Source organism: Kogia breviceps, chromosome 13, assembly GCF_026419965.1.
Source record: "Kogia breviceps isolate mKogBre1 chromosome 13, mKogBre1 haplotype 1, whole genome shotgun sequence".
NCBI classification, from domain to species: Eukaryota; Metazoa; Chordata; class Mammalia; order Artiodactyla; family Physeteridae; genus Kogia; species Kogia breviceps.
In genome coordinates, this window is record NC_081322.1 from 39,422,955 (window position 1) to 39,435,983 (window position 13,029).

Below are 13,029 nucleotides of genomic sequence, written 5' to 3' on the forward strand. Positions count from 1 at the left end.
TGGGTGGTTTGAAATGCCAGGTTTGTTTTTATGGAGTAGTGTAATATCCTTCCTTTTAAAATATTTCTTTTTACTTATTTATTATTTATTTAATTTATTTATTTTGGCTGCACCGAGTCTTAGTTGTGGCATGCGGGATCTTCCTTGTGGCATGTGGGATCTTTTAGTTGCGGCATGTGGACTTTTAGTTGCAATACGCAGGCAGGATCTAATTCCCTGGCCAGGGATCGAACCCGGGCCCCCTGCATTGGGAGCGCAGAGTCTTACCCACTGGACCACCAGGGAAGTCCCTCCTTTCTTTTTTTATGCAACCCCTGCTGAAATCTAAAGTGAAGTTCAAGAGAACATGGAACTTACACGTTGAGGCTGTGCACGTGCTGGTTTAGCCTGGGTGCTTGTTTCAGGTATAAATTATACATCCCAGTGTAATTCAGAAATGGCAACTTCTAGGGAGAATGAGAAAAGATTCTTTGAGCCACAGAGAAGGTTAGGATATATAGTTTTTCTAGCTCAGTCTAGGAGGCTCAGCCTGCCTTGCCTGATAAAGATGCCTTAAAAAACTTCATTCAACAAACATTTATTATCTTACTCTGTAGTATAGGATCCTTCTTTTTATTAAAATTTTTCCAGCTTTATTGAGTAGAGATATGATTGACACAAAACATTATGCAAGTTTAAGGTGTACAATGTATTGATTTGATACATTTACATATTGTAAAATGACTACTACCATAGCATTAGCTACCACCTCTATCCTGTCACATAGTTACCATTTCTTTTTTGCAGTGAAAAGATGTAGGATCAACTCTCAGCAACATTCAAGTACATGATAGTGTTGTTAGCTATAATCACCATACTGGACACCATGCTATGCTATACCCTTTGACCAATCTCCTCATTTCCGCCACCCCCAGCCTCGGGTAATCACTTCTCTACTCTCTCTTTCTCAGATAGAGATGCTTTAAGGCACACACAAGCATTAAGATATAGCAGCTGTTAAGTTCATTAAAAGTAGTCACCTGGTAGTATAAGCTTTAAATCTGTCCAACTATTATTTACCCATTATTTCCACAGCTTGATATCTATAATAACAACAATAATAATGCCTTATATTTTATAGAGTTGTCCCTCCAAATCCACAAGGGATTGGTTCCAGGACACCCCACACCCACACCACAATCCCTAAATCCGCAGTGCTTAAGTCCCTTATATAAAATGGTGTAGTATTTTCATATAACCTACACACATCCTACTGTATACTTTAAATCGTCTCTAGATTATTTATAATACTTAATATAATGTAAATGCCAGGTAAATAGTTGTAAATAGAATACAAGTGCTATGTAAATAGTTACCTGCATGACAAAGTCAAGTTTTGCTTTTTCGAGCTTTCTGGAATTTTTTTCCAAATATTTTCCACCTGCGGTTGCTTGAATCTACAGATACAGAGCCTGCAGATATGGAGGGCTGATTGTATATTGATTTATAGTTCATAAAGTGTTTTCATACATTTTCCAAAATCTGAGCTGGCTAGTAAACTTATAAAGTAAACTTATAAACTTATATAAGTAAACTTATAAAGTTATTTGGTACTTTTATGTTACTTGTCAGAAGACAATCACAGTGACCTTTGATTTCATGGGGAAAGAATCTGTCACTAGTGGAATTCGTAAAGGAAATTATGTTTCAATGTTTAAAGAATACTGTTACAAAAGGGAAAATTAAAAAGGGAAACGCTTGTAGACTATTCAGCTTTCTGGATGGTAGTGGTTGACAGTTGAGAAATTATTTCTTTGCTGAGATTTTGCTTTATCTGAGATAAGAGTCATGTTAAGAAACAACACCTAAATTAGAAAGCAATTCTAGTTTAAATTAATCTGAGCCACAAAATAGTCAATTGTTTTCAGTTTCAGAATTTCTTCTTAGCTGTTTTTGTGCTTTTACCTTTCAATATTTTTGTATTAGTGAAAGATATAGACTTTGCAGAAGGATATGCCAAAATATGACTTCCTATTCTTAAGCAAAACTGACAAAGACCTTTTCTCTTGTTATCTTTAAATTGCAAATGTCTGAAGGCCTGTCATAATTGGATGTGTCATCGTGAGATTTAAACGCATGACAGTTTTTAAACATGATTTGAAAAATGAACATGACTGTAAGGGAAGTAGGGCAGGGCTGGCAGAAAATGGGTAGTGGAAACAGAATTCGATTTATGTGTTCTTTTCAAATAGTTATTGATTATATACATAAGTAGGCTATGCTTCTCTTTCAGAACTTTGCAGAAAACACCATGAATGAACTTCTTGGCTGGTATGGCTATGATAAGGTTGAATTGAAAGATGGTGAAGATATTGAATTCAGAAACTATCCTACAGATGGAGAGAGCCGGCAGCACATTTCTGTTCTCAAAGGTAATGACATTCAATGTCCTTTCGTTCATGCAAACAAGGATTAACTATCTCAACCTGCCGGAATTGAGTTGCTCTGGGACTCTCTGTTCATGATACCAATGGTTGATTTAAATGGACATCCCTATAAGCAGAATTCTGCAGAATATAAGAGCACAACATAAAACAAAAACAGACACAGCTTAATCTCCATCCAGCATTGGGAGAGTTGGCTAGACAAGGGCTAGCTAAGCGCTGTGGTCCTGCCCACAAATTGATAGAAAGGAACAGAGTTTGCTAATTTCTAGTTTCCTGAGTCCTTCGACTTGTTAAGGACTGGTGCTTTCTGTTTTGTGAAATGTTAGGTTTAGATTTTCAGACTGTAAGAGACAATCATGGTTAGTTTAATAATTTCTCCTCCCCCCTTTTTGGGTGGGGATTCTAAAGGAAAGCCCTATTTCTGTTTTCTGTTTGAAGTTTTCACCCTTGTCTCAGCCACACAGCCTTCAATAGGGTAAGAAGAAGAGTAAGAGAGTAGTAGATGGTTGGGTCCTATATAATTCCATAAGAATGATCATCAAAGCCCAGACAAAGAGTAGAAATTAGAAGGTTGGTGGAGTTGAAATAACATTGATTCTGCCGGTGGGTAGCAGTGCCTGATAATTCATGAAGCCTAGAACCACTGGGGGGTGTTGATCTGCATACTGAATTTATGGAACCTAAATTTGGATTGAGGGTTTGTTTGTCAAAGAAAAGGAGTATGTGAAGAAGCAATCCATTTGGGGAACTTTAATAAAATGTGACTAAAACTAATTGTGTGATATAATTGTCAATTTGATCAGTATTCTCATTGCATTCAATATCTGTTGGCATAAACTACCTGTTCATGCATTTTATTTCCAGTCTCTAAGATAGTGCTTTTCCTTCTTATATGCCAAGCAATGAAATGTAAATGAGCTGTCCTGCAGGCATGTGGAATTGAACGTATGTGACAAATTTTATGTTAAGCTTGGTATGAAATTGTACACATCATGTTACAGAGATAGTATCATCAATTTCACTGTAAACAAAAAATGCAAGTCATGAGTTTATATTCTGTAAGCTAATAGCTGGTTTAACACATGGTCTAGGTAATAATCTTTTGCCTCTGGGGAACATGGAGAGAGTGCCAGGATATGCTATTGGAGGGAACAAGTTGTTTTCTATGGTTGAGTGCTGTTGTTGTTTTTAATGATTCACATGCAAGGATAAAATTCACAAGGTTCATATCATTATAAGTTTTCTTTATGATCATTTTTGTTAATTTTTAATGGGTATTAATGGATTAATTTAATGGGTCTACCCTGTGAAACAACAGTTTTTTCCTAATCATCTGCTTCTTTCTCATTGATTCTTTCGATTATATTATCACTCAAGTTTACAATACAGTGGGAGCTGGTTACAGTGCTACGGGGGCACTTTTTTTTTTTTTTTTTTTTTTTTGCGGTACGCGGGCGCCTCACCGCTGTGGCCTCTTCCGCCGCGGAGCACAGGCTCCGGACGCGCAGGCGCAGCGGCCATGGCTCACGGGCCCAGCCGCTCCGCGGCATGTGGGAGGCTCCCGGACCCAGGCGTGAACCCGCGTCCCCTGCATCGGCAGGCGGACTGTCAACCACTGCGCCACCAGGGAAGCCCTGGGGGCACTTTTTAAGCTTCTCCCCTGGTAGACAGAGAGCGATGTCTGCTGTATATCACTTTGTACGTGGAAAGGGTTAATTGCCTCTCAATTTTCTATGGGCTTTTTCAGTGCTAAAATTCATCACCACAGTACAGTTGAGATGTTAGCTATCATAGTGGACCAAATTATAAAGGAGTCCTTTGGAAATTTATAGTAACACGACTGAAAAGGTCCAGGATGGTCTGTGGAGTTCTGGTAAAGTGTTTAAAGATTTGCAAGAAAACATTTTTATTCCATAGCCATTTTACTTGAGAAAATGTGGTTGTAAGCCCTTTTGTCATATTGAATGTGATTTTCTTCTTTTACAGAAAATTCTTTGCCAAAACCAAAATTACCTGAGGACAGTGTTATTTCACCATACAATATAAGCACAGGCTATTCAGGGCTTGCCACAGGAAATGGACTCAGTGACTCACCTGCAGGGTCAAAGGATCATGGCAATGTGCCCATTATTGTACCTTTAATTCCGCCACCTTTCATAAAGCCGCCGGCAGGTAAGTCAATACTGGGGTTTCCAGTGATAATGACTGATAGAAAATTGTTTTAACCGTCCTATGGTAATTATTAAATGCTTAAGTTAATTTTGGAAAAGACTGTTTTAGGGACTTTGCAGCTAAGAAATGTTAGTGCATGTATTATTTAAAGTAGTATTGTTTTATTAAGCCAATCTACTACTGCTTAGGCTGACAATAAATTCAACTGACAATAAACTTTTCCTACCCCTGGCTACAAAAAAGTTATTTTCCTTCTCTGAAATCATCTGTTTAAAATAAAAGAGGATGAACTAATTTAAAAAATAAGATAATATGTACTGCCTGGTTAGCAAGAAAAAAAGGAACCATGGTTGAGCTGGGTGGTGGTGCAGCGAGGACTCCTCTGTGGGTTTTGCGGAGGAAGGGGCAATTTGTAAAGTGTGTGTGGCAGGCTTGTTCCCCAGCGTGCCTTCTTAGAAATCCACTTAAGAAACAACCTAGGTTACCCATCTCATACAGAGTTCTTTCTAATTTGTGCAGAGCTCTTTGAGAGCTTAAAAAAAAAATGGAGATCTGAATTTCATTTGCATGAAAATGTAATCAGTTCTTTTATATTTCCAGAAAATTAGATGGCGGTGTATTAAGCTAGATGGCAATGGGCTGAGCATGATGTTGTTTTATTAAACCAATCTTAAAATCTTATTGCAAGCTAGGTTACGGTGATGCTCCACACAGAGAAAGAAGTTCAGTAATATTGTATCTGGCTTCTGTAAAATGTCAGAATTATGCTAGAACGCTTAATTGCTACTCTGGTTATTTTTCTGTATGTTGAATTGAACAATGATAAATATTGAGTTTTGATAGCAGTACTTATAACTCACTAAAGTTAATGCTTGTATTTTTTTTAAGGAAGATAGATGTTTGGTTATGTTTCCATAAATAGTGAAGATATTTGTAGATATAAATTCATCGGCTTATATTATAGATGTATTTGTACCATCTTCTAAGTGTTACTAACATTTTTCTTCATGGTATGGGTACATTCTTTTGCTTGGCCTCTGACATTGTAGCAGCAAAAGTGTCCTTTCATATTGAGGTCCTCAGATATGTTATTAAAATCCACTTACCTATCAAAATCACTTGTAATTGTGTTTGTCTGCTAAATACTAACATAATTTGTGTATCATAGAAAGTGTGTCTTTCTAATGCCACTATTCTCCTTTGGTTGATTGTTTTGTGGTGCAGAGGGACCCAAATTTTTCTTCTAAAGGTCAAACACATATTTTGCATAGGACAACTGGAGAGAAGGGTGACTAATTTTGTTAAATGTAGGGTTCTTTGTTTGAAAGTATGTCCAATGGCTTAGGTGAGTGGTGATGATGATGAGGGTATCAATAAAACAGTGTGACTAAGTGAAAAGAACACAGGCTTCACATTCAGACAGATTGTGTTCAAATCCAGGCTTTGTCATTTACCAGCTCTGTGAGTGTAGACAAGTTATATGATTTCCAAATCTGTAAAATGGGGATCACGGTTTCACCTTATGGGATAGTTGTGGCCATGAGATGAGAAAATGTAGGTAAAGCACCAGCATAGTGCTTGCCACATGAAAACCATTTAGTAAACACCATGCCTCTTGTTCTTTTTTTTTTCAGTCCTTATTCTGCCCCAGAGTTATCATGCACATAATTTGTGCAAAAGAAAAAGTGTGTATCCAAATGCAAATTCCCCTCTAAGATTTATTTGAGCAAAGCAAACAGCTCTAGAAATTAGCATAGCTGAGGCTAACATGAGTTTGGCATGCCAAAAAACCTGCCCTGGAGTTTCCTGCTGAGCCAGCCACGTGGAATTCAAGCACACAGCTCCTATTTAACTCTAATTCCACATCAGATCAGGAAATAAATATGCAAAGGATAGAGGCCAAAAATTGAGCCTTGGAAGTCTTAGATGTAGGAACTCTGAGGATTTAGAAGCCAGAGTAACTGAACACCAGTGGTTTTATGCTGTCTTCCATGGAACTCCAAGGCACTCATCTGTTGAAAACAGAATGTAGGGAAGGACATGTTTAATTTTCTGTATCTGCTCTAAACCTTGACTCGATCCTACTCCAGGGTTCTATATGACAAGAAAAACATACACAAAGGTTCTCTGCTTTCAAGGAGCTTACTCTGTTATTCCCTAAGCAGAAACTTACAGGGGAGATGAATTTTGATTTAGTTATGTTATCTAGTACAGGGGTCAGTAAACTTTTTCTGTAAAGGGCTGGATAGTATTTTAGGCTTTGGAGCTCTACCGTCTCTGTCACAACTACTGAACTCTGAGGTGGTAGCAGAAAAGCAGCCATAGATAATACATAAACAAATGGGCATGGCTGTGTTCTAATAAATCTTTATTTACAAAAAAGGCAGCAGGCAGGGTTTGGCTTAGGGACAATAGCTTGCTGACCCTAGCACTAGGGTAAGATTGGCAAAAGTCTCATAATAACAGGAAGGTGAATAGAGTTTCTAAGAGTCAGGCTATGAGATTTGTCAAGGTGCTCTGTGTAATATTGTGAGGAAGGGACAGTGACAGGGCAGGAAAATAGTGGGGTTTTCAGGGTATGTGGTGAGCTCTGGCACATAATAGGTACTCCACCAGTGTTTGTTGAATAAATGAATGAATGACTGATATTCAAATTCCTATTGCACATGGAGAAGATAGTACAGGCTACTTTGTTGTTTACTGGGAAAGTGCTAGTATCTTGTTTAGATTAGTCTCAATCTGTCTGACCATGACCATAGCCTCTGTGACAGTGATGTGAGTACTTATCCATAGGTAAGTGTAAAGTCCACAGATTATCCAAAAACTTCCATCTAGTTAATCATTTCAATTTTTCCTTTTGCTAAAACTTTTACCAGAGTTGTTATTCAAGGTAATCAAGTTGAGGGACACTCTGTCAATGGTCTAGCCGTATATAGGTTAATGGGGCATTTCTGAGGGAAACTAATAACTCATACGATGGCTAGGACCAAAAGGCCCCTTGGTAATCAACCCCTGAATAATTCAGAGTTGACTGTATCATGCAAGTGTCCACTTCTTGTGATAGGAAAGAAGAGGACTGTATGTATGCTCTGGATTCCTGGAAAGAAAATAACTATTAGCTTTCAAATTATTCCTGTTATACTGTAAACCGGCTATGTGAAAATGCTAATAATACCTTATGTTTGTATTAAACCCTTTACAGTTATGAAACTCATTCAGATTTTATTATTTTATTTAATTTGATCTTTACAATAACCCTGGGAAATAGCATTTGAGATATCATTAAATAACTGAAGCTCAAGTAGGTTAAATGGCTTTCTCAAGGTCAGGTGGCTTCTAAGTACTTGAGTAAAGACTAGTACTAAGGTCTTCTGACTCCTAATCCAATATTCTTTTTAATATAAAGTTGCTTTGTCAGCGTATATATACGAAACTTCCCTAGACTGTATCAGAATAGGAGTATTTATTAATCTGCTACTTCCGATTCCTTAGTGACAGGGGATAGAACTTGTTCCTGCAAAAGGTTATTTTTTCAAGTCCACATCTTTTGGGAGACTTGAGTTCTCTAACTCTAAGCATCTGTGGTTCTGTGAACCAGGATGACCTAGCAGTTGTAAACCCCCAGCTTGGTTTTAAAGTCTTGCCATCATGAAGCAAGTTGCTCCTGCTTCGAGGTACCAGAAGGCTCCATCTGGTCAGGCACTAGTTCCAGAGAGAGTTTCACGTGCTCAGGCAGGCTCACCACTGGATCCCATCCACATTTGGCAGCCAGTGGGCCCAGTGGAATACTCGTGATAGGGAACACGGTGATACCACACTCGCTTGGATTTCCACTCTCCTTTTGCACAGCTGCAGACAGAACTGTGGGGGTAGCTTATTTCTGGGCCTGGGGGATTGCTTTTCTGTTCCTGCACCCTTTTTCTTCCGAGAAGGGGAACTTCTTGCACCTTGGTGATTACCACAAGGATTGACCCTGCTTCTGCTGCACATGTTTGCATTCAATTTCCTCCGATTTCCAAGGCTAAGCTGCCCTTTCCCGCTCAGAGACAGAATATGGCCCTTGGCGTAGGGTTTGTGACATCACAGTCGTTACTATGGTAATAGACTTGTTATAAACACAGAATAAGAGCGCTGCTTTTACTTTTTTCTTTTCCCTCCAAGCAAATGAAGGGAATCACCATGATCTTTTTTTTTTTTTTTTTTTTTTTTTTTTTTTTGCTGTACGCGGGCCTCTCACTGCCGTGGCCTCTCCCGCCGCGGAGCACAGGCTCCGGACGCACAGGCTCAGCGGCCATAGCCCACGGGCTCAGTCGCTCCGCGGCATGTGGGATCCTCCCGGACCAGGGCACGAACCCGTGTCTCCTGCATCAGCAGGCGGACTCTCAACCACTGCGCCACCAGGGAAGCCCTCACCATGATCTTTAAATAAGAATCACAGACATTTCTGCAGTGGACAGAATAAGGTTTTGCCATATAGAGTCACCATTTAAAAAAAGCTATAAGAATATAATGATAAGAATAATATTAGAAAATAATAGAAAGTATCAACCAATTCTCTTTTTACACAAATATTCCTTTATCCTTTCAGTTAGAATGAATATGAAAACCTCCTTCTTTGCTAATTTAAAAAAACCACAGCGTGAGCATAGTCTGAAGTGGCAGAATATATATCAGCAAGAGTTTTGAAAGATAACTCAGGTTAATTACATTGTAACCTTGCCGTAATTCTTCTCACATTAGAGATTTTAATATGGGTTCAATCCTTTGGGACTCCATTCAGAGAGGGCTGTACCAGTAAAGGACTTTCAGCATGGATTGGAAGAGCTGTACAATAGTGAGTCTCCATCAAAATACTTATGCCTGCTCTGCTCCCACGCAACTTTGACTATTGAAGCAAAGACATTCAAAATGAATTTTAAATACATTTTTTTTTACAAAGACTTTATATTGGTCTTTATTGCTTTACAAGTGTAATAGCACCCAGTTCCACTGAGCAGACATCAGCCCTTTGCAGTGGTTGGGTGAGCTTGGGTTGCCTACCTCTGGTTAAAGTAACCAGCTGGGACTTGAACCAGGATTTTTTATCTACTGCTCTTAGACTTGCTCCATGAACAACATTTTGCTCCCAAGACTTTAAAAAATCAGTAAAACAATTAGTGCAATTTGTTTCTGTTCATAAGGTAAAGATGAAATGCAAAGACTTTGCTAGTGAAAGTTTCACTGAGCCCAGTTGCAGAAAACACTGTGTATCTAGGAAACGATATTTTAGATCTGAGTCTTTTGTCAGGTTTTTCCAGAGGCTTATAACTTGCCTATTATAAGTCCGGAATCCCTCTAAATCTCTGAATACTTTAAAATAAAATGAAATGTGAAAAAAGGGGGGAATATACTTCTCTGGATGCATTTATATGGCAATTTTGAATAAAATGTCTCTTACCTCAAATGGTAAGTGACCTTATTCTTATTCCCCAGTATGTTCCCGAGTGTGAAGTGAAAGGCAGGGTCCATCCACACAGCACACACAGGTTTATGTGGAGGGACATGAGATTAAGCTTCTAAGACCAGCTTGATTTCCTTTGTGCAGGAGCGTCTTGCCTTTCTTGGAAAACAATGACCATTTCCTGTCTTCCAAGATGGTTTGCTTTCGGTGAGCTTTCCAAATTTGTGTTCAGTCATAGTCATGGAAATGTGATATATTTTTTCAGGCAAATCTTGAAATTCTTAAGGGGTTATAAGAACTGGGCTCTAAGGAACCATTAGCTTAATTGAGAATATGGAAACATTCACGTGATCTGCTAAGCTCTATGTGTATAGCTGAGTAGCCCACAGTTAATAAGCATGTTACTTTTTGGCTCTTGTAATTCTTACATGGAGTTGTACTTGCAGGGAAGTGGGAATCAGAATGTGGTTTGCATTATGATCATTATTTATTTTATCTGTTATTCAATATTCTTGGGGCTTGCATATGAATGCTGTATTCCAAATAGCCATTGAGAAAACAGGATTTAATAAAAATTGCTTTGCCATTTATTTATTTGTCCAACTTTTAAAATATGATTATTAAATAAAATTACCTAAAGTTAATGGGATTTGGATGACTTACTATTTATGTAGTAGATACATTTCTCAATAAAAAGAAGAGGTTCACTGAACCCTCAGATTTGGAGATCTTTCCAAACCGCTTAGGACAAGGACAGGAGGAATTATGGTGAATGACAGGAAGAGGAGTAGTTAATAACAGTATTGATGTAATCTCATCAAGCTAATATTTTTTGAGCACTTATTATGGGCCAGGCATTGTGTAATAGATTATCTCATCTAATTTTTAGAAAGACTCTGTGTGGATGCTATTATTAACGTTGTTTTACAAATGAGGAAACTGAGACCCAGAAAAGTTAAGCAACTTGCCTGAGGTCACACAGGTAATAAGTGGCCGAGCTGGTAGCTGAACTTAGGCACAATGTATCCTTAACCCGTATTCATACCACTTGATTATCCAAAACACTGTGTCAGTCTTTTAGTCAATAAGGTATTTACTGAATGTTCTTTACATTATACGAGATAATACAAATATATACAATATAAATACAAATTATATATATGTATATGATACAAATATATATATCATCCCTGATCACCAAGAACTTATAGTGTACTTGATATATAATCAAAACATTATTCTATTTTGACTTTGGAAAGTATGAAATAATTTAACAGCATTTGGAAGGTGCATGGTGGGAGTAGGAGGGCAGTTAAAACGGAGTAGCAGAAAGTCTATAGGCAGATACTCAGGAACTGTTATGTTTGTACAGTTGGAGAGAAATGGCATCTGAAACATAATGTAAGCTAGAGGTAGTCATTTGAAATTCAAAGTGATAAAAAAGACACAAAATGAAGGCTTAAAATGTTAGCTACTATGACATGGGTCCTGTTTTATCTTTCTTTATACAATCAAGGGGGTCTTGAAAAGGTGTAAGTCAAATTTCAGTATGTTCAGTCATTCTTAATGCCAAATGGAATGTGTAGTTTGAATGGTAGCATGATGTGGTGGAAAGACCACCAGAGTAAGAACCAGGAGACCTGGATTGTTAATGCCAGCTCAGCCATTTATTGGCTGTCTAATCTTGGATAAGCCACTTAGCCTTTCGAGCCTCAGTTTCCTTGTCTGAAAAATGATGTAGTTAACTAAGGTAATCTGTAATTTCCCTACGTTTATAAAATCTTGGTTTTGTGACTTGTATAGTGAAATGCCTAGATGATTTAATATTTGAAAGGGTCTATTTTAATATGTCATAATATGTATTTGTTAATTGATTGAATATATTTAAAGCCAGTTACCTATGTGTGTAGTTACAGCAGCTGAAATTCTGATGGAAGATTTATGCTACTTAGGACAACTTTCAATGATTGTTAATTTTTACTCTGAAAGAGTCACAGATGTAGAAAACAAACTTATGGTTACCAAGGGGGAAAGAGGAGGGAGGGATAAGTTGGGAGATTGGGATTGACATACACATACTACTACATATAAAATATATGTAACTAGTAAGAACCTACTGTATAGCAGAGGGAACTCTACTCAATACTGTGTAATGACCTATATGGGAAAATAACCTAAAAAAGGGTGGATATATGTATATGTACAACTGATTCACTTTGCTGTACAGCAGAAACTAACACAACATTGTAAATCAACTATACTCCAATTAAAATTAATTAAAAAATAAAATTTAGAGAAAGTGCTAGAAAGGTGAAATATGAGTATATAAAAAGACTGTATCACCCGTATATTATTAAACCTAATCATTTTGATGTTATACATAAGTTGTGATCACTGGAAGTGATTTCCAGAATTTCTGCAAAAGAGAAGTCACATTATGTCAAATTTAATTTACCAAAACAGGCACAAGAATAAATAGAAAACCTGAGTAGTCCTACATTTCCTGAGTAGTAAGGAAATTAAAAAATTAAATCATTTTACAAAGAACATTGTAGATCCAGATAACTTCAGTGTTAAATTCTACCGTCTAAGGAAAAAATAAAAACAAACTTAGAGAAACTCTCCTAGAGAAAAGAAAGCATTTTATGATCCCAGCATGACCTTGATCTCATCACATGACAAAGGCATTAGAAGTAAAAATGATAATGTAATTAGATTACATTAAAATGGAAAACTTCTGTTTAACATGAACAATGATTCAAAAATCCTGAACAAAATCATAGCAAACCAGTACGTGATATAAGCAGTAGGATAATGCATCATGCCTAACTTGGATATTTTTCTAGGAATGCAAGGGTGATTTAAATTTTGAAAATTAGTCAGTATACTTAACCACATTAACAGCTTCATGCTCATACAATATTCTCAGAAGATGCAGAAACACAATTTTATAAAAATTTAACACAATTAATAATAAAAACTCTTGGAAAA

The 13,029-nt window shown here is 37.4% G+C and overlaps 1 protein-coding gene across 4 annotated transcripts in view; it reads left to right on the forward strand.

Annotated features, from left to right (window-relative positions):
- The window catches only part of SOBP (sine oculis binding protein homolog), a 161,512-nt gene that overhangs the window by 11,363 nt on the left and 137,120 nt on the right, over positions 1 to 13,029 (forward strand). For all 4 annotated transcript variants that reach the window (XM_059083321.2, XM_059083323.2, XM_067011563.1 and 1 more), the window contains exons 2-3: positions 2,273 to 2,411; positions 4,413 to 4,598. In XM_059083321.2, coding sequence (XP_058939304.1) covers positions 2,273 to 2,411; positions 4,413 to 4,598 — 325 coding nt within the window. The remainder of the gene's footprint in view (positions 1 to 2,272; positions 2,412 to 4,412; positions 4,599 to 13,029) is intronic.